Raw genomic sequence first — 23685 nt, 5'->3', positions numbered from 1 at the left:
TGTAAAGTGCTTTAGGATCTCCTGAAGTAGTGAAAGGCACTATATAAATGCAAGTTCTTTGCTTAAAATGTTCCAACGCATGCTGGTTGAATCTGTCCCTTGGACAGGCTGATAGGTGATGGAGCTGTGAGTGTTGATCAGTGGCACAGTCCACACCTCTGTTTCTCTGGCTGTTCATCTGAAAGGGATCTGCTGAGATTTCTTTGGTTAAAGAAAGAACTTGCATCTATGTAGAGTCTTTAAGTGATTCACAACCAACAATTTGCTTTTGAGTGCATATAAATGCAGCAGTCAATCTGTGCACAGCAAGGTCCCACAAGCCAAACGTGATGAGTGGCATGTTAATCTGTTTTTGGTGGTGTTGGTGATTAACTGCCTGGTGGAACCCAAGGACCTGGGTGACTCGTGGGCCCACCTCTGTTATGGCTGTTGACCAATTTGCTGCTCCATGCAGCGCTGGCCCTCTTGGTTTTAGAGTTGGGATTCAGCTCTTGTTGCCTTTCCCTGTTGCTCTTGTAGAGAAAGCAGCTGCCCAGTGTGGAATGTTGGCGGCACTGACTTGAGACCTATTGCAGCGCGGTGCAGCATGTTGCAGTATTTCAGAGACTGGCCCTGATGCTGTAACAATTCTAACACTGCTAACTGCAAAAGAAAACTGCTATAGTGTCAGTTTTGCTCAGTGACAACACACTTGCACTTTGAGTTAGAAAGTTGTGGATTCAAGCGCCAGGTCTCGAGCGTGTAATCTAGATAAACATTTCCCACGGCCTCGCATCTCCCTATCTCTAACCTCCTACAAACCTCCGAGATCTCGGCACTCCTCCAAATTCTGGCCATTTGCACATCCCCGATTTTAATCGCTCCACCATTGGCAGATGTGCCTTCAGCTGCCTAGGCCCTAAGCTCTGAGGTTCCCTCCCTAAACCTCTCCGCCCCTCCATTGCGCTCCCCTCTTTTAAGATACTCCTTAAAACCGTCCTCTTTCACCAAGCTTTTGGTCACTTGTCCTAATATCTCCTTATGTGGCTCGGTATCAGATTTTATTGGATAACGCTCCTGTGAAGCACCTTGGAATGTTTTACTACGTTAAAGATGCAAGTTGTACTGGGGTGTGCTGTGTTGTCAGAGGTGCTGTCACTGCGATGAGATGTGAAACTGTCCAGGTAAAAGATTCTTGCGCCACCTTTAGAAGAACAAGGAATAATGCTGGCCCGGTTATTGTTCATCAGACAACCACCACCCAAACAAGCTGCTGTGTTTTCTTCCAAACAACAGCGTCTGCACGTCAACGGTAATTCATTGGCCGTGAAGCCCTTTGCGATGTATCGACATGAAAAGTGCTATCTGAATGCAAATTCTTTCTTTTATAAGCTGATCCATGCCTCATATAGTCTGAATCTCAGAATTTTGTGTGGAGTAAATGAATTAGCCTGACAGGATTAACAATTCTCCTTTTTACTGCTGGGTTTCACATACACTCTTGGAGTATTGTGTCCAGTTCTGGGCACCACACTTTAGGAAAAATGCCTTAGGGTGCAGAAGAGATTTACTAGAATGATTCCAGGGATGAGGGACTTTAATTATGTGGATAGACTGGAGAAGCTGGGGTTGTACTCCTTGGAACAGAGAAGGTTACGAGGAGATTTGCTAGAGGTATTCAAAATCATGAAGAGTCTAGACAGAGTAGATAGAGAAACTCTTCCCATTGGCGGAAGGGTCAAGAACCAGGGCATAGATTTAAGGTGATTGGCAAAAGAACCAAAGGTGACATGAGAAAAAACTTTTTACACAGCGAGTGGTTAGGATCTGGAATGCACTGCCCGAGGGGGCGGTGGAGGCAGAATCAATCATGGCCTTCAAAAGGGAACTGAATAAGTACTTGAAAGTATAAAATTTGCAGGGCTACAGGTATAGGGCGGGGGAGTGGGACTAGCTGGATTGCTCTTGCATAGAGCCGACGCAGATTTGATGGGCCAAATGACCTCCTTCCGTGCTGTAACTTTTCAATTTTTGTCTGATTGTGCCCGTGTGAAACGCCTTGGGAAGTTTTCCTACATTAAAGGTGCTATATAAATGCAGATTGTTATTCTTGTTGGTTGAGAGATAAATGTTTACCAGGACGCTACAAGAACTTCCCAGCTCATTTTAACGTCTCATCAGAAAAGCAACACCTCTGACAGTGCAGCTGTCCCTCGGTACTGCAGTGAAGTCACACTACGTTACGTGCTGAAAAAAGACTTGCATTGATATAGGGCTTTTCACAACCTCAGGACGTCCCTAAGTGTTTTACAGCCAATTAAGTACTTTTGAAGTGTAGTCACTGTTGTAATGTAGAAAACGCCATTGCATTACTCACCTCTACCCTTAAAGGAGTTTCAGTTTAGACTCCCACAAACAGCAATGTGATAATGACCTGGTAATCTGTTTTAGTGATGTTCGTTGAGGGATAAATATTGGCCAGGACACCGGGGAGAACTCCCCTGCTTTTCTTCAAAAAATAATGCTGTGGGATCTTTTACATCCACCTGAAAGGGCAGGCAGGACCTCGGTTTAACGTCCCATCATCTGACTGATGGGACCTTAAACCTCCAACAGTATAACACTCCCTAAATACTGCACTGTCAGCCTGGATTTTGTGCTCAAGTCCCTGGAGTGGGACTTGAACCCACAACCTTCTGACTCAGAGTTTAGAGTGCTACCACTGAGCCAAGGCTGACACAGAAGCCCTGAAGAGGGGTGCCATTTGGAACGAGTTTGTACAGTTTTAAATTTCTAGTCAGATTATCTCCGAGTTCCCAATGAGAGTTCGGACTCCAGAGAGGAAAGCACAGCGTGTGTGAAGTAGTTTTGTTTTTTGTCAATCTTGTAAAAATGGACTACAAATACAGTAAGTGTAAGTTATCAGGGGCTGCACTGCCCAAGGGCTTAGGAAGTGAGAGAGAGAAAAAATGATAAAGAATGAGCAGGAGGTGAGGGGAGAAGCAGAGATGGAAAAGAGAATGAGAGGTGAGCAGCAATGGAAGAGCAATAATAAATTACAGATATATCATTTTAAAGCTCCTGCATATACAGGATTGAAAAGACAAGGTGTGCAAAGAGTTGCATTGCTTTGCTTGTGTTCACAGTGGAATCTGTTCACTTATCCCATAGACAGGATAAACAGGATGCCATTGCATTACTCACCTCTACCCTTAAAGAAGTTTCAGTTTAGACTTTTTTAAGCCTCCAGGATTGACCTGGAGTCTCCAGGAATTAAAGATTAACCTCCGAGCAACACCCGGGAGAATAATCACAGGGGCATTAAACAAATTGTGTGTGTGTGTGCTTTTCCTTTTCTTTGAACACTTTTGCTTTACTAGTTATAAAAAAAAATTGGAGATGCGGAAAAAAAGTGCTGTTTGACTGGGCGAGGCAAGAGGTCACATGATGAAACCTCCAGGAATATGTCCAACCAGAGCTGGCAACCCTAGTTTCAACTTCAATACAAAACAGACCCACTTACAACGTAAAAAGTTTTTTTTAAGGGAGGGGGGTACATGCCTACAAACATTGCTCATTCACCAAGAACTGGCTGGTCCAAGGGAGGGGAGGGGGTTTCTACAGCCGAGATAAGGACCCCTTTGCCCTACCCCAATCTGGGTCAACCCCAACCAGTGTTGGAGATCCCTCCACCCCCCCCAGCTCGGGTGTTACAGCCACATTCCGAGTGCATTAGCGAGAGGAACCACCCTACTCAATCCCATGATCTGCTTTTCAATCGATCTCTTCCTGCTTCCTCCTCAGTTTGTTGTTGAAGGGGATCCGCCTGCTAATAATTTGACTTTTCCAGGCATAACTCTTGGGTTCGCGGTGAGAGTTCGAGTCCCAGAAGCTCGTGTGATCTTCACTCTTTCAACTAGATTTTCCTCTCTGAGGTGAGTTCAGTTTTCCCGTCTCTTTGATCGAGTTTATTTGTTTTTTTTTTATTAATCCCTGTGAACAGCCGAAATCTTTGCTTCGTTCTGGCTCAGATTTTAGTTTCCGTCTTTTGACGAAGTCATTTCTGGATTTCTGTTCCCACCCAAGAAAAATGTGTTTTTTTTAAAAATGTGGAATAATATTTAAATGAACAAAAGGGACCTCCGCCTTAAGCAATAAGTTTGTGGCTCACCTTTTTATCTAAATATAAAAATTAGCAGCTCCAAGGAATATTGGTGAAAAATTTCCCGAGGTTCGAACTCTTAAACCTGGGAGTCTGGTTAGTTTGATGGATTAATTTAGAACTATTTATTAAGGGTGTGCACTGTTTTTATTGCTAAGCTGTAACACAATAATGTAGTTTCACGTCACTCGCATCACAGATACAGGTGGTGAGTAAGTTGGGAATGACGTTTGAGGATCCAATTCTTGCCCATCGAGGTTCAGTCCCTTCTTTAAACAGCACCAATCTTGATCTTTACTGCTGACCACCCAAATTCTCTTCCTGGCCCCCATGTTAGCTGATATTGTTAACGGTTCCCTTTCCTCCGGTACTGTCCCCTCCCCTGCAAATCTGCCATCATCACCCCGCCCCCTCCTCAAAAAAAAAAGCCACCCTTGACCCCTGTGTCCTTGCAAACTATCGCCCCATCTCCAACCTCCCTTTCCTCTCCAAAGTCCTTGAAGTTGTCGCCTCCCAAATCCGTGCCCATCTTTCCCGCAACTCCACGTTTGAATTCCTACAATCAGGTTTCCGCCCCGCCACAGTGCTGAAACGGCCTTTATCAAAGTCACAAATGACATCTTATATGACTGTGACCGTGGTAAACTATCCCTCCTCATCCTTCTCAACCTGTTTGTAGCCTTTGACTCAGAGGCAAGAGTGCTACCACTGAGCCACAGCTGACACAGAAATCTTGAAGAGGGTGCCATTTGGAACGAGTTTGTACTATTTTAAATCTCTAGCCAGAGTCTCAGTAAAAGAGGAGGTAGTTGAGATACTGGATGGGCTAAAAATTAATAAAAAGAGGTACTTGAAAGGCCAGCTGTACTTAAAGTAGATAAGTCACCCAGTCCGGATGGGATGCATCCTAGTTTGCTGAGGGTGGTAAGGGTGGAAATTGCAGAGGTGCTGGCCATAATCTTCCAAACATCTGTAGATACAGGAGTGGTGCCAGAGGACTGGAGAATTGCAAATGTTACACCCTTGTTCAAAAAAGGGTGTAAGGATAAACCCAGCAACCAAAGGCCAGTCAGTTTCACCTCAGTAGTGGGGAAACTTCTAGAAATGATAATCCGGGACAGAATTAACAGTCACTTGGACAAGGGTGGATTGATTAGGGAAAGTCAGCACGGATTTGTTAAAGACAAATCGTGTTTAACTAACCTGATTGAGTTTTTTGATGAGATAACAGAGAGGGTAGATGAGGGCAATGCAATTGATGCAGTGTATATGGACTTTCAAAAGGCTTTTGATAAAGTGCCGCATGGTAGGTTTATCATCAAGATTGCAGCCCATGGAATAAAAGGGGCAGTAACAACATAGATACAGAATTGGCTAAGGGACAGGAAACAGAGAGTAATGTTTTTTCGGACTGCAGTGGTCCCAGGGGTCAGTGCTGGGACCACTGCTTTTCTTGATATATATTAATGACTTGGACTTGGGTGCACAGGGCACAATTTCCAAATTTGCAGATGACACAAAACTTGGAAGTGCAGTAAACAGTGAGGAGGATAGTGATAGCCTGTCTATATCTTCTAGAAGTCTGGTGGCATGGGCGGACACGTGGCAGATGTTATTTAACGCAGAAAAATGCAAAGTGATACATTTCGGTAGGAAGAACGAGGAGAGGCAATATAAACTAGAGGGCACAACTCTAAAAGGGGTATATGAACAGAGAGACCTGGGGGTTAATGTGCACAAATCGTTGAAGGTGGCAGAGCAGATTGAGAAAGCGGTTAAAAAAGCATATGGGATCCTGGGCTTTATAAATAGAGGCATAGAGTACAAAAGTATGGAAGTCATGATGAACCTTTATAAAGCACTGGTTCAGCTACAATTGGAGTATTGTGACCAGTTCTGGGCACCGCACTTCAGGAAAGATGTGACGGCCTTAGAGAGGGTGCAGAAGAGATTGACTAGAATGATTCCGGGGATGAGGGGCTTTAGATATGTGGATAGACTGGAGAAGCTGGGGTTGTTCTCCTTGGAACAGTAACAGTTGCGAGGAGATTTGATAGAGGTATTCAAAATCATGAAGGGTCTGGACAGAGTAGATAGAGAGAAACTGTTCCCATTGGCAGAAGGGTCAAGGACTAGAGGGCATAGATTTAAGATGATTGGCAAAAGAACCAATGATGACATGAGGAAAAACATTTTTACACAGCGAGTGGTTAGGATCTGGAATGCACTGCCCGAAGGGGTGATGGAGGCAGATTCAATCATGGCCTTCAAAAGGGAACTGGATAAGTACTTGAAAGGAAAAAATTTGCAGGTCTACGGGGATAGGGCGGGGGAGTGGGACTAGCTGGATTGCTCTTACATAGAGCCGGCGCGGACTCGATGGGCCGAATGGCCTCCTCCTGTGCTGTAACCTTTCTATGATTCTATGATTATCCCTGGGTTCCCAGTGAGAGTTCGGACTCCAGAGAGAAAGGCACAGTATGTATGAAGCAGTTTTGTTTCTTGTCATTCTTGTAAAAATGGACTACAAATCCAGTAAATGTAAATTATCAGGGGCTGCATTGCCCCAGGGCTTGGGGGGGGGGGGGGGGGGAAAAGAGAGCGAGGGAGCCTTTCCCCCAGTTAAATATTGAGAAGACCAAAGCCATTGTCTTCGGTCCCTGCCACAAACTCCGTTCCCTAGCCACCAACTCCATCCCTCTCCCTGGCCATTGTCTGATGCTGAGCCAGACCGTTTGCAACCTTAAAGTTCCATTTGACCCTGAGCTGAGCTTCCAACTACAAATCCCCTCCATCACCAAGACCGCCTACTTCCACCTCTGTAACACCGCCCGTCTCAAACCCTGCCTCAGCTCATCTGCTCCTGAAACCCTCATCCATGCCTTTGTTACCTCTAGACTTGACTATTCCGGTGCTGTTCTGGCCGGCCTCCTATTGTCCACCCTCCATAAACTTTAGCTAATCCAAAACTCTGCTGCCCCTATCTAAACTCTCACCGAGTCCCGTTCCCCCATCACCCCTGTGCTCACTGACCTACATCGGCTCCCGGTCCGGGAACGCCTCGATTTTAAAATTCTCATCCTTGTTTTCAAATCCCTCCATGGCCTCTTCCCCTCCCTATCTCTGTAACCTCCTCCAGCCCTACAACCCTCCGAGATCTCTGAGCTCCTCTAATTCTGGCCTCTTGGGCATCCCCGATTTTAATCGCTCCACCATTGGCGGCCGTGGCTTCAGCTGCCTAGGCCCTAAGCTCTGGAATTCCCTCCCTAAACCTCTCCGCCTCTCTACCTCTCTCTCCTCCTTTAAGACGCTCCTTAAAACCTACCTCTTTGACCAAGCTTTTGATCACCTGTCCTAATATCTCCTTATGTGGCTCGGTGTCAAATTTTGTTTGATAATCGCTCCTGTGAAGCGCCTTGAGATGTTTTACTACATTAAAGGTGCTATATAATTGCAAGTTGTTGTCGTTTACACTGTGACCTGTCCATAAACACTGTATCAAAAGCAAATTACTGCAGAAGCTGGAAATCTGAAATAAAACCAGAAAATGCTGGACACACTCAGCAGGTCAGGCAGCATCTGTGGAGAGAAACAGAGTTAACGTTTCAGTTCTGACGAAAGGCCATCGACCTGAAACGTTAACTCTGTTTCTCTCTCCACCCATGCTGCCTGACCTGCTGAGTGTTTCCAGCATTTTCTGGCTTTGTTATATACACTGCAGCCTGTCTATACACACTGTGACCAGTCCAGTCTGGCCATTGGGCTTATAATAGATGTCAGTGGAAAGCCTATCTCCAGAGATGGGGAATAGGAACTCCAGGAAGAGTCGGAGATGGATCACACAAAAGTTAAGGGATGGAGATTTGAAGCATAGTTAATGAAATTCCCTGGATCAGCACAAGAACAGGGAGCAAGACTGGCTCAGTCACCATATATGAGCTGGGAGTTCTAGACAAGCTAAATGGGCTCAGATCAAATAAAACCCTAGCAATCGATGGTATTTACCCCAGAGTGCTGAAAGACACAAGGGAGGAGATATGCGATGCACTTACAACCATTATGCAGGAGTCAATGGACTCTGGGGAGGTGCCAATAGATTGGAAACAGGTTAATGTGGTGCCCATATTCAAAAAAGGTGACCTACAGACCCAAAGGAGCCCATTCCAGAAGTCACATTTGCAGATGATACCAAACTAGGAGAAGCAGTACAATCAAAGGAGGCAGCTCAGAAATCACAAAAATGAAATTGAAGAAAATATGTACATGGGTGGAACAGTGGCAGGTGAAACTTAATGTAGGCAATTGCAAAGTGCTCTGGCCTCCTGTGCATCCCCCACTCCCTTCGCTCCACCATTGGTGGCCGTGCCTTCAGCCATCTAGGACCTAAGCTCTGGAATTCCCTCCCTAAACCTCTCCGCCTCTCTCCTCCTTTAAGTTACTTCTTAAAACCTACCTCTTTGACCAAGCATTTGGTCACCTGTCCTAATATCTCCTTCTTTGGCTCAGTGTCTGTTTTTTGTCTGGTTATGTTCCTGTGAAGTGCCTTGGGATGTTGTACCACTTCCCATCTATTGCTGGGGATTTATTTCACCTGAGCTCATTTAGTCCGTGTAGAACGCCCATCTCATACGTGGTAATATGCTGATAGGGTGAGATGAAGTACGGTGGGAGGAGGCTCGTTTGGAGCATAAACACCAACATTGACCAGTTGGGCCGAGTGGCCTGTTTCTGTGCTGTAAAGTCAATGTAATTTTATGTAAAGGCGTTACATAAATGCAAATTGTTATTGATTGTGGAAGTGGCGATGAGGGAGTGATGTATTTTTAAAAGGTTTCTTTGAATTTGGTTCTTGATGCTCCAGCCTTAAAGTGATTTTCTTTGGCTTTGGTCAGCGAGATGACCGTGGTCTTATGATTCCTGAATCTTGTGATGTTCTGTAGAATCTCTTATAGAGCTGTGAGCTAGCTGGGGGGGAATTAAATGGGAGTTGTTTGTGTAGGTGGTGGAGTGGTGTAGTCCTGGGGCAATTAAGTGGCACCGTGTTCACTGGTGGATGTTTGCATCTCAGGAGACAGCAAAAAACAAATTGCAAAATGTGTAACTCCCTCCCTAGGAGTCATCCTTTTGTTTTCCCTGGATTTGTAGGAGGTGGAGGTTTATTTGCCACAATGTTGTGGTGCAGTTTAGTTATGAGGATGCGATTTTGCTGGTGAATCAGCTTTGCGTCATCAGTAAGGCTGGCAACGAACTCCTCAAGGATTAGACCCCAGCGATGGGGAAGAGGGGTGAATTCTGACCTGCTCCATTACTCTGCAGAACATATGAAAATGAAAGGCAGAGAAACTTCAGCTGGTCCATCAAGCCTGCTCCACACTCGAGAATGCTGGAGCATTATGACTGGACACTTCCTACCAAACCCCACAGCCATGTGACCTCCTGGGAGAGGCAAAAAAACAAGAGAGAAAAACCCAGGGCCAATAAAGGGAAAACAGTACTCCTGGGAAATTCCTCTCCCACCCCTCAGGTCATTGAAACCAGTCCAGGAAATCACATGGACCAAGTGTTATCTGTAAGGACACTTGCCTTCTATATGATGCAATCTCTGCCACAGTCAGAAACCGGTCCAGCTCCCTTTTTTGAAGGCAGGCAGAGAGTCAGCACCCACGGCACCAACTGGCAATGTATTCCAGAGATGGAGTCTCCGACCCCCACCCCCACCCCCACTCCACCGCTGTCGTCCTGTGCCACGAGTGAGCAGACTGGAGAGACCATCGCGCCCCGACTCAGATAAACAGGAGTCAGAGGATGTGGAGAAACCGCAACAGAGACAGGAAGTTGATTAAAATGCACATCAGTCTGGATAATATCAGTGTGTTAAAACAGGTTTGGATCCATGCCAGGGCTTCATGGGCCAGAGGTAGAACCAAATTCAAATTGCTCACAAGAGGAAGTGACTAGAAATTAAAGTGCACAAAATTGCTCTCATTTAGGAACACAGGAACAGGAGGAGGCCATTCAGCCCCTCGAGCCTGCTCCGCCATTCAATTACATCATGGCTGATCTCTGCCGATCAGCCTCAACTCCATTTACCCGCCTTTGCTCCATATCCCTCGACACCCTTACCCAACAAAAATCTATCTCCGAGTCTTGAAAGCTCCAATTGACCCATCATGCAGTCTTTTGGGGGGAGAGAATTCCAGATTTCCACTACCCTTTGTGTGAAAAAGTGCTTCCTGGTTTCCATCCTAGCTCTAATTTTAAGATTATGATTCCTCGTTCTTGATTTCCCCCCCACCAGAGGAAATAGTTTCTCTGTACCTACCCTACCCAATCCTTTCAACATTTTAAACACCTCGATCAGATCACCCCTCAATCTTCTATACTCCAGGAATACAAGCCAAGTTTATGCAACCCGTCCTCATAATTTAACCCTCTAAGCCCAGGGATTTGGTTGTTCTCCTCCAATTTTCTCCCCATCTCTACTGAAGGCACTGACTCCTACTGGGGTTTGATTTTATGGGCACAGGCCACCCTCAGTCCCATGGACATTCCTCAATGTTAGCCCGGACCCAAGGGTAGAACATAAAAACATGGCGGAGCAGGCTTGAGGGGTTGTATGGCCTGTTCCTGCTCCTATTTCTTATGTTCGAACATAACAAGGCCCCTCGAGTCTGCTCCGCCATTCAATAAGATCATGGCTGATCTTCGACCTCAACTCCACTTTCTTGCCCGATCCCCATATCCTTTGATTCCCTTAAATCTGTCGATCTCAATCTTGAATCCACTCAATGACTCAGCATCCACAGCTGCCTGGGGTAGAGAATTCCAAAGATTCACAACCCTCTGCGTAACAGATTCTTCTCTCTGTCACCTGGGGGTTTAAGCATCACCTGGATGATTCACAGAGAGGAAAATCGGGGCAGGAGAATCACATGCCTGTGAGGGAACCGAGCCGATTTTCCTTCCGTTGAGGGCTGGAGACGACATCCTTCTTGGAGCTAATGCTCTGTCAGCTGACCTTGCAGCTGTAATGTTAGCACCTGTACTGTGGCGAATCTGCCAACAGTGTAGTACTGAGGGAGCGCTGCAATTCTGATCAGGTCAGATGTTAAACCAAGCTGGAAAGTGCAAGGTTCATTGGCACTATTTGAATAAGAGCAGGACGTTCTGCTGGTACCTTGGTTACTAATTCTCCCTCGACCAACACCACCAAAAACAGAGTCGTTCTCTCAGTACATCAACCCGAAGTCTGTCTTTCCTTGTGCTACGACGGTAATTATGAGGTTTTGTTTTGTTTTTCCAAATGATTTCAAAACAAGCTGGAACACGAACTTTACAATCTTTTTACATACGGTTTGACTGGACAAGTATTTTCAAGGAGTTATTTTTAGTCCGAAATAGTAACTAGTTGAGACAGCGAGGGGGATGATTTCAACATGTAATTTATTTTGTTCATACTGTGAATTCAAAAGCAACCATTGTTCCTAGAAATATTTATTGGATAAGTTTTACTGCAGCTAGATAAATAAATAGATACGACAGCTGGAATGGTTACAGTTTGGCTCATTTGGTAGAACTTTTTCCTTTTACGTTAGAAGGTTGCGGGTTCAAGTCCCACTGTAGACTTGAGCACGTAATCTGGGCTGACCCTTCAGTGTAGTACTGAGGGAGCGCTGCGATTCTGATCAGGTCAGATGTTAAACCAAGCTGGAAAGTGCAAGGTTCACTGGCATTATTTGAATAAGAGCAGGACGTTCTGCTGGTACCTTGGTTACTAATTCTCCCTCGACCAACACCACCAAAAACAGATTATCTATTCATTCGTTTGCTGTTAGTGAAACCAAGTTGGCTGCTGTGTTTGCCTACATAACACCAGCAATCGCACTCCGAAAATACTACATTCGATTTTAGAATGCTTGGGCAATACAAGTTCCTCCTCTTCCAATTATTTTGCAGAAAAAAAATCAAAAGAGACATTTGCTTCACTTTTTTTGGGTAGAACTCTTTTTTTTTCAAAAAAAAAAATCTCTCTCCAAATTCTTTCACTTGCTATGTGGCCCTACTCCCACACCACAGCACCACTCCCCCCCTCTTCAGACACTCTCTAAGATGGAGGGAAAAATTGCAACATCTTTTTTGTATATTTATCTTTCAAAATCAACAATTGCTTCTATGCAGATTTGTTTGCATCAGCTGTGCTATGCAGCCGCAGTGGGTAAGGAAAAACATCAATTATTTTCCAGGAAGCAATGTGGAATAAAACACTTACTACACTGTTTCCAGCCAGAATTCTTACTGAGCTCTTTCCAGATTCTTTCACTGTAAATGTGCACCACTCCCTCACTTCCATTCCCCGTCCCCCACCCTGAGAAACATAACCTCTGACTCACCATGAGCAATGCCGTGGGAGATCAGCTTATAATATTATAAAAATACTATGATTAAAACAGCAACAACTTACATTAAAAGGCGCTAAATAAATGCAGTATAACGTCCCAAGGTGCTTCACAGGAGTGATTTTCAAACAAAATTTGACACATAAGGAGATATGAGGACAGGTGACCAAAAGCTTGGTCGAAGAGGTAGGTTTTAAGGAGGTCTTAAAAGGAGGAGAGCAAGGCAAAGAGGTTTGGGGAGGGGATTCCAGACTTAGGGCCTCGACAGCTGAAGGCACGGCCGCCAATGGTGGAGCGATTAAAATCGGGAATGCGTAAGAGGCCAGAATTGGAGCAGTGCAGAGATCTCGGAGGGTTGTAGGGAGTTGCTGTCTGTCACACCACACTTTCTGATTCACATTTCAGGCATCACAGATCGGGGGGTCACATTTTTTAACTGGTTCAATGTCACATTTTTTAACTGGTTCAATGTCACATATTTTGATTGGCTCAACTGTCATAATCATGAGAGAACCATTACTGACTCCAGTCAGTAGCTGACGCACGAATCACAACATTAATTATGTGTCGCAACAAACTGAGCATCAGAAAGGAGGGAAATCTAATTAAACAAACCAAAAGCTGAACCAATCAAATCGTTGAACAAATTACATGAAGCTAGTTAGACTCACCATCGTGACTTTTTTTTCCAGATCAAAAGTAACATTTATAACAAAAAAAAAACTCATTGAAGAATTACATAATTCTGAGTAACATAGTCATTCAGTTACTCAACATTTTCTCTGACGAGGGCAATCCTACCTTGGCTTCCTGGGCCTGACTGAAAAGTGATTCTCTTGACCTTTTATTCAGCCCATTTCCTCCCTCTGCCCCCCACAATACAATCATGCGTGCACATGCTTTGCATCAGCTGGTCTGCACTTGGCCAATATTTATCCATTAACCGACATCACTAAAAAAAATATTAAAAATTATCTGGTCATTTATCACATTGCTGTTTGTGGGATCTTGCTGTGTGCAAATTGGCTGCCGCATTTCCTACATTACAACAGTGACTACACTTCAAAAGTATGTCATTGGCTGTAAAGCGCTTTGGGACGTTCTGAGGTCATGAAAGGCGCTATATAAATGCAAGTTCTTTTCTTATGTGTAATATTTAACTTTGAGTCTCATGCCCCATCCCTTATCGGTAACTGCAGTTCACAACTCTTCTCTTACCACCACCACCCCCACTCAGCAGCTTCCCATTCGTAGCCCCAGTATTTGCCACTCAACATCATAGGAACATAAGAACAGGACTAGGCCATTCAGGCCCTCGATCCTGTTCTGAACTCCATTTATCTGTCTTTTCTCTCTATCCTTAAGCGTACAAATATCCATTGATCCCAGTCTTGAAAATTTCAAATAACCCAGCATCCATAGCCTTTTAAAAGAGTTCCAAATTTGCACTACCCTTTTGTATGAAAAAATGCTTCCTGGTTTCGCTCTCAAATGACTGATTTGTAATTTTAAGATTATGTCCCCGTGTTCTGGATTCTTCCACCAGAGGAAACAGTGTATCTGCCATGTTGAACCCCTTAATCATTTAAAAAAAAAAATCTCATCTCAATCATAGAATCATACATCACATTCGGCCCATCGAGTCTGTGCTGGCTCTTTGAAAGAGCTATCCAATTAGTCCCACTCCCCTGCTCTTTCCCCACAGCCCATCAAATTTTTCTTTTCAAGTATTTATCCAATTCCCTTTTGAAAGTTACTATTGAATCTACTTCCATCACCCTTTCAGGCAGAACATTCCAGATCATCATAACTCGCTGCGTTTAAAAAAAAACATTTCTCCTAATTTTCCCCTCCCCTGGATTTTTTGCCAATTATCTTAAATCTGTCTCCTCTGGTTACTGACCCTCCTGCAGTTTCTCCCTATCTACTCTATCAAAACACCTCATAATTTTTCAACACCTCTATTAAATCTCTCCTTAACCTTCTCCGCTCGAATCATCTCAAATGTCTATACCAAAAGCACCTCAGCAAATAAAGATATCTTACCCAAACAGGCCTCTGAAATGTTAACCCTACCTTCCAAAGGGTAGTGGAAATCTGGAACTCTTTTTATCCCCCCCCCCCCACCTTCCCCCCCCAAAAAAAACTATTGAGGCTGGGGGGTTAATTGACAATTTCAAAACTGAGATTGATAGATTTTTGTTGGGTAAGGGTATTAAGGTGATTTGGAACCAAGGCGGGTAAATGGAGTTAAGATACAGATCAGCCATGATCTAATCGAGTGGCAGAACAGGCTCGAGAGGCTGAATGGCCTCCTCCTGTTCCCACCTTCCTCTCCTGACTTGCTGAGTTTCGTGTTTTTATTTTAGGGTACCAGCAGGATGAGCTTTGATGGGCCAAATGGCCTTTTCTCATTGCTGACTTTTCTTGCATTCATCGGGCTGACCATTGCTTTCCTGGAATGCTTCACGTGCAGTAATGTATGGTGGAGCTGACTAAATTGATCAAGGTATTTATAGATGTCTAATTGACGACTCTGTCTATTTCTGTGCACAGGTTGGACCAAAGGACCAGAATGTCTCTGTATCCATCACTGGAGGATCTGCAGGTCGCCAAAGTAATTCAGGTCAGTTCTGATGATTTCAGTGCAGTTTTAACACTGTTTAAGAGGTTGATTAATGTTTACTGACAATCCTTTAATTGGTCATATTTCGGAACTAAATTGTCAGTCTCACTGGGAGAGTCTACAGGGTTGCTATGGTTGGAAAATGTCACGCTGGAACAGTAAGGGGCAGAGTAGTGGGAGTCATAGAGTCATACAGCACGGATAGAGGCCCTTCGGCCCATCGTGTCCGCGCCGGCCATCAGCCCTGTCTACTCTAATCCCATATTCCAGCATTTGGTCCGTAGCCTTGTATGCTATGGCATTTCAAGTGCTCATCCAAATGCTTCTTGAATGTTGTGAGGGTTCCTGCCTCCACAACCCTTTCAGGCAGTGAGTTCCAGACTCCAACCACCCTCTGGGTGAAAAAGTTCTTTCTCAAATCCCCTCTAAACCTCCCGCCTTTTACCTTGAATCTATGTCCCCTTGTTATAGAACCCTCAACGAAGGGAAAAAGCTCCTTAATATCCATCCTATCTGTGCCTCTCATAATTTTGTACACCTCAATCATGTCCCCCCTCAGCCTCCTCTGCTCCAAGGAAAACAAACCCAATCTTCCCAGTCTCTCTTCATAGCTGAAGCGCTCCAGCCCTGGTAACATCCTGGTGAATCTCCTCTGCACCCTCTCCAAAGCGATCACATCCTTCCTGTAGTGTGGCGACCAGAACTGCACACAGTACTCCAGCTGTGGCCTAACCAGTGTTTTATACAGCTCCATCATAACCTCCTTGCTCTTATATTCTATGCCTCGGCTAATAAAGGCAAGTATCCCATATGCCTTCTTTACCACCTTATCTACCTGTTCCGCCGCCTTCAGGGATCTGTGAACTTGCACACCAAGATCCCTCTGTCTTGCCTAGGGTCCTCCCATTCATTGTGTATTCCCTTGCCTTGTTAGTCCCTCCAAAGTGCATCACCTCGCACTTTTCCGGGTTAAATTCCATTTGCCACTGTTCCGCCCATCTGACCAACCCATCTATATCGTCCTGCAGACTGAGGCTATCCTCCTCGCTATTTACCACCCTACCAATTTTTGTATCATCAGCGAACTTACTGATCATACCTTTTACATTCATATCCAAGTCATTAATGTAGACCACAAACAGCAAGGGACCCAGCACCGATCCCTGTGGTACCCCACTGGCCACAGGCTTCCAGTCACAAAAACAACCTTCGACCATCACCCTCTGCCTTCTGCCACTAAGCCAGTTTTGTATCCAAAGTGCCAAGGCACCCTGGATTCCATGGGCTCGTACCTTCTTGACCAGTCTCCTGTGGGGGACTTTATCGAAGGCCTTACTGAAATCCATGTATACCACATCCAATGCGTTACCCTCATCCACACGCCTAGTCACCCCCTCAAAAAATTCAATCAAATTAGTCAGACATGATCTTCCCTTGACAAAGCCATGTTGACTATCCCTGATTAATCCTTGCTTCTCCAAGTGGAGACTAATTTTGTCCTTCAGAATTTTTTCCAATAATTTTCCTACCACTGATGTTAGGCTCACTGGCCTGTAGTTCCCCGGTTTTTCCCTACTCCCCTTCTTGAATAATGGTATTACATTAGCGGTTCTCCAGTCCTCTGGCACATCCCCTGTGGCCAGAGAGGTTCTGAATATATGTGTTAGAGTCCCCGCAATCTCCTCCCCTGCCTCACACAGTAGCCTGGGATACATTTCGTCCGGGCCTGGGGATTTATCCATTTTTAGGCCTGCTAAAACCGCCAATACCTCCTCCCGCTCGATGTTAATATGTTCGAGTATATCACAGTCCCCCTGCCGTATTTCTATGTCTACGTCGTCCTTCTCCATAGTGAAAACAGATGCAAAAAATTCATTTAGAACCCCTCCTACATCTGCCGGCTCCACACACAGATTGCCATTTTTGTCCCTAATGGGCCCTATTTTTTCCCTAGTTATCCTCTTGCCCTTAATATACTTATAAAACATCTTAGGATTTTCCTTTATTTTGCTCGCCAGTGTTATTTCATGGCCCCTCCTTGATCTCCTAATTTCTTTTTTAAGTATCCCCCTGCACTTTTTGTACTCCTCTAGGGCTTCCTCCGTCTTTAGCCTTTTGTATCTGCCAAAAGCCCTCCTTTTTTTCCTAATCCATTCTCGTATATCCCCTGACATCCAAGGTTCCCTGGAGTTCTTGGAACCACCCTTGACCTTTACGGGAACATGTTGCCATTGTATGGTCTCAATCTCCCTTCTGAAAGACTCCCATTGCTCCGATGCGGATTTTCCTACAAGCAGCTGATCCCAGTCCATTTTGGCCAGATCCTGCCTTATCCTATTAAAATCGGCCTTCCCCCAACTCTTCTACTCTTCATCTAACGCATGCTGTATCTGACCTTGGGGTGCTTGATCGGCAATGCACTGAAGAGCCGTGAATGTCAGTCCTAACCTTTACAGTAACGCAGAGGGGTGTGTCAGTCCTAACCTTTACTGTAACGCAGAGGGGTGTGTCAGTCCTAACCTTTACAGTAACGCAGAGGGGTGTGTCAGTCCTAACCTTTACTGTAACGCAGAGGGGTGTGTCAGTCCTAACCTTTACAGTAACGCAGAGGGGTGTGTCAGTCCTAACCTTTACAGTAACGCAGAGGGGTGAGGTGGGACTTGGGGAGCAGAAATGGCAACTTGTCAAATGCGAACAGGTGGATCCACTCGACGAGGATCTGGCTGAGCCAAAGACAGAGGACGAGAGCCTCAAACACCTACAGGAATATCACACATTCCTACAACCATGGTCAATTGATGAGTAAATCGCCCAGAGTTAACGAGGAGGAGCTTTTGGCATTGGACTCCTGTGCTAATGAGAGAGGCAGGTAGTAGCAGTTTAGAGAACGATATGTCAGTGACGTGAAGTAATGAAGAAATATAGATAGAGTTTCAGGCAAGAAAAGCGATGAAGAAAGATTGGCAAATCAGTAGGGAAATGTGAAGACACTGGATTACACAAAGGAGATAATATTAAGAGGGTTAATTATTATAGGGAGAGGAGTAGGGCTGATCTGTATCCTAACTCCATCCACCCCCGCCTTGGCTCCATATCCCTTAATACCCTTGGCTGGCAAAAATCTATCGATCCTAGATTTTAAATTATTAATTGAGCATCTACTGCCTTTTGTGGGAGAGAGTTCCACACTTCTACCACCCTTTGTGTGAAGAAGTATTTCCTAACTTCTCTCCTGAATGGCCTGGCTCTGATTTTAAGGTTATGTCCCCTTGTCCTAGACTCCCCCACCAGCAGAAAAAGTTTCTCTCTTATCTAAAATTCTAAAAATCTCAATCAGATCACCCCTTAACCTTCTATATTCCAGGGACTACGAGCCTAGTTTATGGAATCTATCCTCATAATTTAACCCTTGGAGCCCTGGTAACATTCTGGGGAATCTGCGCTGCACACCTGCGAGGCCAATATATCCTTTCTAAGGTGCAGTGCCCAGAACTCTACACAGTACCCCTGATGTGGTCTAACCAGGGCTTTGTATAGCTGTAGCAAAATTTCCTACCCTTCATCTTCCTGGATAAGAATAAAGGATATGAAAACAAGGGCAGAGAAGGTAATAAAGAGGAGGGTTGGAAACTACAGTAGTATTACATGTTGGTACGAATGATATTAAGAATAGAAGATCAAAAGATCTGAAGAGGGAATTCAAAACTATGGTGGGATACGCTTATTGAAAAGTGGTCAGGATAGTGGTATCTGTGTTGCTTTCAGTGATGTCTGGGAGAACGGGCAGGATGGTGGGATTCAGTGTGCGGCAATCAAAACGGTATTTAGAGGGCGAGTTTCCTGTAGGTACAGAAGGGACGAGCCACGTGTAACCAGACGGAGGCTGAACTATTGGTGCGGAATGTGATGTAAAGAACTGAGATTCATCCAAACTTAAAATGAAGGGAGAGTGGCCAAAAAAAAACCGTCAGTAAACCAAGACGCGAAAGCTAAACAGGGAACCAGCTGATGGAGTGAGGTCAGTGAGGGATTTCATTCCCACACACGCTCGCATTGGAATAACTTGGAGATGGAGGCTTTGATTATTGTACGTGCAGCAGTTGATTTTAGTATGTGTCTTCCTCAGGCACAGTCCTCTAGTGAAGCCATTCAGGCCTTGCCGGCGACCGCAGCTGAGGCCGCAGATGCTGGAAATGGTAAGTCATTGCAACGTTTCCACATGCTGTGTCCTCGTTTTGAAGCCTACGGCCCCCTCTTCTTCAGGCTTTCATTTCAAATTCACGAGCTGGACCCCCTGCTTGGTGTTGATGTCTGCACGTTTAACCCTGGCCCTCGCCCCCCCCTCCCTATCCCTGTAACCTCCGCCAGCCCTAAACCCACCGAGATCTCTGCGCTCCTCCAGTTCTGGCCTCTTGCGCATCCCCGATTTTCATCGCTCCACCGTTGACGGCCGTGCCTTCCGCTGCCTGGGCCCTGAGCTCTGGAATTCCCTCCCTAAACCTCTCCTCCTTTCTCTCCTCCTTTTACAGAGTTCCTTAAAACCTACCTCTTTGACCAAGCTTTTGGTCACCTGTCCCAATATCTCCTTATGTGGCTCGGTGTCAAATTGTGTTTGAAAATCATTTCTGTGAAGCTCCTTGGGACGTTTCACTAAGTTAAAGGCGCTACATAAATGCAAATTGTTGTTGTCATAGTATTTTAATAATATCAGCTGATCTCCCATGGCATTTCACATGGTGAGTCAGGTTATATTTCTCAGGGTGGGGACGGGGCATGGAGGTGAGGGAAGAGTGCACGTTTACAATGAAAGAATGACGCTGTTTTCCTTTCCCCCTCCCCCCAGACGCTGTTTCCCCTCCCCTTGTTTGACTTATAGGGAGAGGTTGGATAGACTGAGACTTTTTTTCCCTGGAGAGTAGGAGGTTAAGGGGTGATCTTATAGAAGTCTATAAAATAATGAGGGGCATAGATAAGGTAGATAGTCAAAATCTTTTCCCAAAGGTAGGGGAGTCTATAACGAGGGGGCATAGATTTAAGGTGAGAGGGGAGAGATACAAAAGGGTCCAGAGGGGCAATTTTTTCACTCAAAGGGTGGTGAGTGTCTGGAACGAGCTGCCAGAGGCAGTAGTAGAGGCGGGTACAGTTTTGTCTTTTAAAAAGCATTTGGACAGTTACATGGGTAAGATGGGTATAGAGGGATATGGGCCAAGTGCAGGCAACTGGGACTAGCTTAGTGGCATAAACTGGGCGACATGGGCATGTTGGGCCGAAGGGCCTGTTTCCATGTTGTAAACTTCTATGATTCTATGGATGCTGTTTCCCTCCCCCTCCCCCCTCCCTCCCCCAGACGCTGTTTTCCCCCCCGTCGCTGGCCTTGTAAGGGGTGGGCGGATGTTCCGACCCACCAAGAAATTCCTGGAAAAGGGGCAGATTCACTAGAATAATTCCGGACTTTGAGGGATAAATTATGAGGCTAGACTTGGCTTGTAAACCCCTGAGTATAAATTATTGAGGGGTGATCTGATTTGAGGTGTTCAAAAAAGTTAAAAGGATTCAATGGGGTAGATACAGAGAAACTATTCCCTCCGGTGGGGCAGGACAAGGGGGGCACAACCTTAAAATTACAGCTCGGCCGTTCAGGGGTGATGTCAGGAAGCACTTCTTCACACAAAGGGAAGTGGAAATCTGGAACTCTCTTTCCCCCCCCCCCCCCCCCCCCCCCAAAAAGCTGTGGATGCTGGGGGTCAATTGGAGCTTTCAAGACGGAGATCGATAGATTTTGGGTCAGGGTACCGAGGGATGTGGAGCAAAGGCGTGTAAATGGGGTTGAGGTTCAGATCAGCCATGATCTAATTGAATGGCGGGACGGACTCGAGGGGCTGAATGGACTCCTCCTGTTCCTATGTTCCTAACTGGGTGTCCACCAATGTGCTCCTCTCCTGCAACCCCCACTCCGATTGAGCGTAAAATAGGTCAGGTTGTAAACCGCGTGTCTGACCCAAACATGCCCCGTTCTAGCCAGGTTGGTTAGGTTAAAATCGGGGCCCAAACATAGTTATGATGTGTCTGTTACTTTTTTGCGGGTGGGCTTTCTAAAAACTGACTGGGGTGTTTTTCATTTTTGCTTCAGGCCTGTACCCGGATCTGCAGGAGCTGGGAGATTATATGGGACTGGACTTGAACAGTGAGCAACTGAAGCAGAACATGTCTTTGGTGCCAGTCTCAGAATCTGGAGTAAGCAGCTGATGACTATAACGGGCTCCGTCAGCCCCTTCCCTCCCTCCCCCCACTCTCCCACCCCCTCCGTTATCCGCGGGTCTCTGGAAGATTCCTTTAGCAATGTGGAGAGAAAAGAATCGTTCAGACCTTTTTGATATGTACAACTCGTTAGTATCTGTCCTTTAATCTGATGTCAGCCGCGGCTCATGCGTGGCACTGAGCCAGACGGTCGTGGGTTCGAGTCCCACTCCAGGGTCTTGAGCCCCATAATCCAGGCTGACGCTCCCAGCGCCAGAACTGAGGGAGTGCCGCACTGTCCGAGATGCCGCCTTTCGGATGAGACGTTAAACTGAGGCCCCGCCTGCCCTCTCAGGTGGACGTAAAAGATCCCATGGCCACTATTCAAAGAAAAACAGGGGAGTTTTCCCTAGTGTCTGGGGCCAATATTTATCCCTCAACCAACATCACTTTTTTTTAAAAACAACAGATTATCTGGTCATTATCACGTTGCTGTTTGTGGGATCTTGCTGTGCGCAAATTGGCTGCCGTGTTTCCTACATTACAACAGTGACTATACTTCAAAAAGTACTTCATTGACTGTAGAGCACTCTGGGAGGTCCTGAGGTGGTGAAAGGTGTTCTATAAATGCAAGTCTTTCTTTCTGATCTGAGCAGTAAAGGAGGTAAAATTAACCTCAGCTCGAGAAGGGAAAGTCAACGTAGGTCTCCAGCCCCGATCACTATCGAGCAGTTCCTACTGTAAAGTGTGTGTGTCGGGGGCAGGTGAGGTTACTGTTTTGTAGCCTGGGTGCAGTGGTGCAGTGGTTATGATACTGGGCCAGCAGTCTAGAAGTTCTCCATTCAATTACCATTTTATTACAGTCTGAAACTGACCATGAGGGCTGCTGGGTTATTAAAAAAACCCGACTGGTTCACTCGTATCCCTGAGGGAAGGGAATCTGCCACCCTCTACCCAGTTTGGTCGATGTATGGCTCCAGTCCCCGACTAGATGGTTGACTCTTAATACCCTGTGAAGTAGCCAAACAACGACTAAAGAAGACCACCAACACCACCTTCTCAGGGAAACCATTGACCAGAAACTTAACTGGACCAGCCATATAAATACTGTGGCTACAAGAGCAGGTCAGAGGCTGGGTATTCTGCAGCGAGTAACTCACCTCCTGACTCCCCAGAGCCTTTCCACCATCTACAAGGCACAAGTCAGGAGTGTGATGGAATACTCTCCACTTGCCTGGATGAGTGCAGCTCCAACAACACTCAAGAAGCTCGACACCATCCAGGACAGAGCAGCCCGCTTGATTGGCACCCCATCCACCACCCTAAACATTCACTCCCTTCACCACCGGCGCACTGTGGCTGCAGTGTGTACCATCCACAGGATGCACTGCAGCAACTCGCCAAGACTTCTTCGATAGCACCTCCCAAACCCGCGACCTCTACCACCTAGAAGGACAAGAGCAGCAGGCACATGGGAACAACACCACCTGCACGTTCCCCTCCAAATCACACACCATCCCGACTTGGAAATATATCACCGTTCCTTCATCGTCGTTGGGTCAAAATCCTGGAACTCCCTTCCTAACAGCGCTGTGGGAGAACCGTCACCACACGGACTGCAGCGGTTCAAGAAGGCGGCTCACCACCACCTTCTCATGGGCAATAAATGCCGGCCTCGCCAGCGACGCCCACATCCCATGAATGAATTTTTAAAAAACGGGGATGGGCAATAAATGTCGGCCCTGCCTAGCGTCACCCACCTGACCAGAGGGACATTGGGGTAGATCTTGACTCTGTGTGATAGTGTGAAATGGGCAGCCCGTTTTAAATCTCTCCCCATTGAAGTTCAATGGAAATAAAAATGGGGAGAAATGTAAAACAGGGTGCCAACTCACTGATGGAATGCTCCCATTGATCAGTGATCACACCAAATGATATTTGGATAAAAGGCGATTGTGTTGAAGGCGTATTCATTTATCCTGTAGGACCTTTCAGTTCAGGATTCAGAGACGGTTTGCGAGCCCTCCAGTTTCTCCAGTTTGATTCTCGATCTCTCTCAGTCACAGTTTTCTTTTTTCATGTTTTTTTTGTTTCAGTCAGCCTTCAATAATATGGTGGCCCCAGTGACTGGTAACAGCTTGGGGCTTCACAGAGCGGAGATCAAACCTGGCATTCGGGAGGTGATCCTCTGTAAGGATCAGGATGGGAAGGTCGGGCTCCGTCTGCGTTCAGTCGACAAAGTAAGTAAATGTGACGCAGATGCACCCCCCAAGATTCCATTGGCG

The 23685-nt window shown here is 45.8% G+C and overlaps 1 protein-coding gene across 2 annotated transcripts in view; it reads left to right on the top strand.

Moving 5' to 3' along the window:
- Positions 1-3459: 3459 nt before the first annotated feature.
- Positions 3460-23685, top strand: part of LOC137335101 (syntenin-1-like) — a 29932-nt gene continuing 9706 nt past the window's right edge. Inside the window, exons 1-5 of one of the 2 annotated variants that reach the window (XM_068000209.1) lie at positions 3460-3914; positions 15094-15163; positions 19290-19359; positions 21294-21397; positions 23497-23640. In XM_068000209.1, the coding sequence (XP_067856310.1) occupies positions 3742-3914; positions 15094-15163; positions 19290-19359; positions 21294-21397; positions 23497-23640 (561 nt within the window). In that variant the 5' untranslated portion in view covers positions 3460-3741. Of the gene's footprint in view, positions 3915-11307; positions 11414-15093; positions 15164-19289; positions 19360-21293; positions 21398-23496; positions 23641-23685 lie in introns of those variants that run through there. The other variant, XM_068000210.1, reaches the window with a different exon arrangement.

The sequence above is a fragment of the Heptranchias perlo genome, chromosome 19 (genome assembly GCF_035084215.1).
Source record: "Heptranchias perlo isolate sHepPer1 chromosome 19, sHepPer1.hap1, whole genome shotgun sequence".
Lineage (NCBI taxonomy): Eukaryota > Metazoa > Chordata > Chondrichthyes > Hexanchiformes > Hexanchidae > Heptranchias > Heptranchias perlo.
This window is presented reverse-complemented; position numbering and strand designations above follow the sequence as displayed.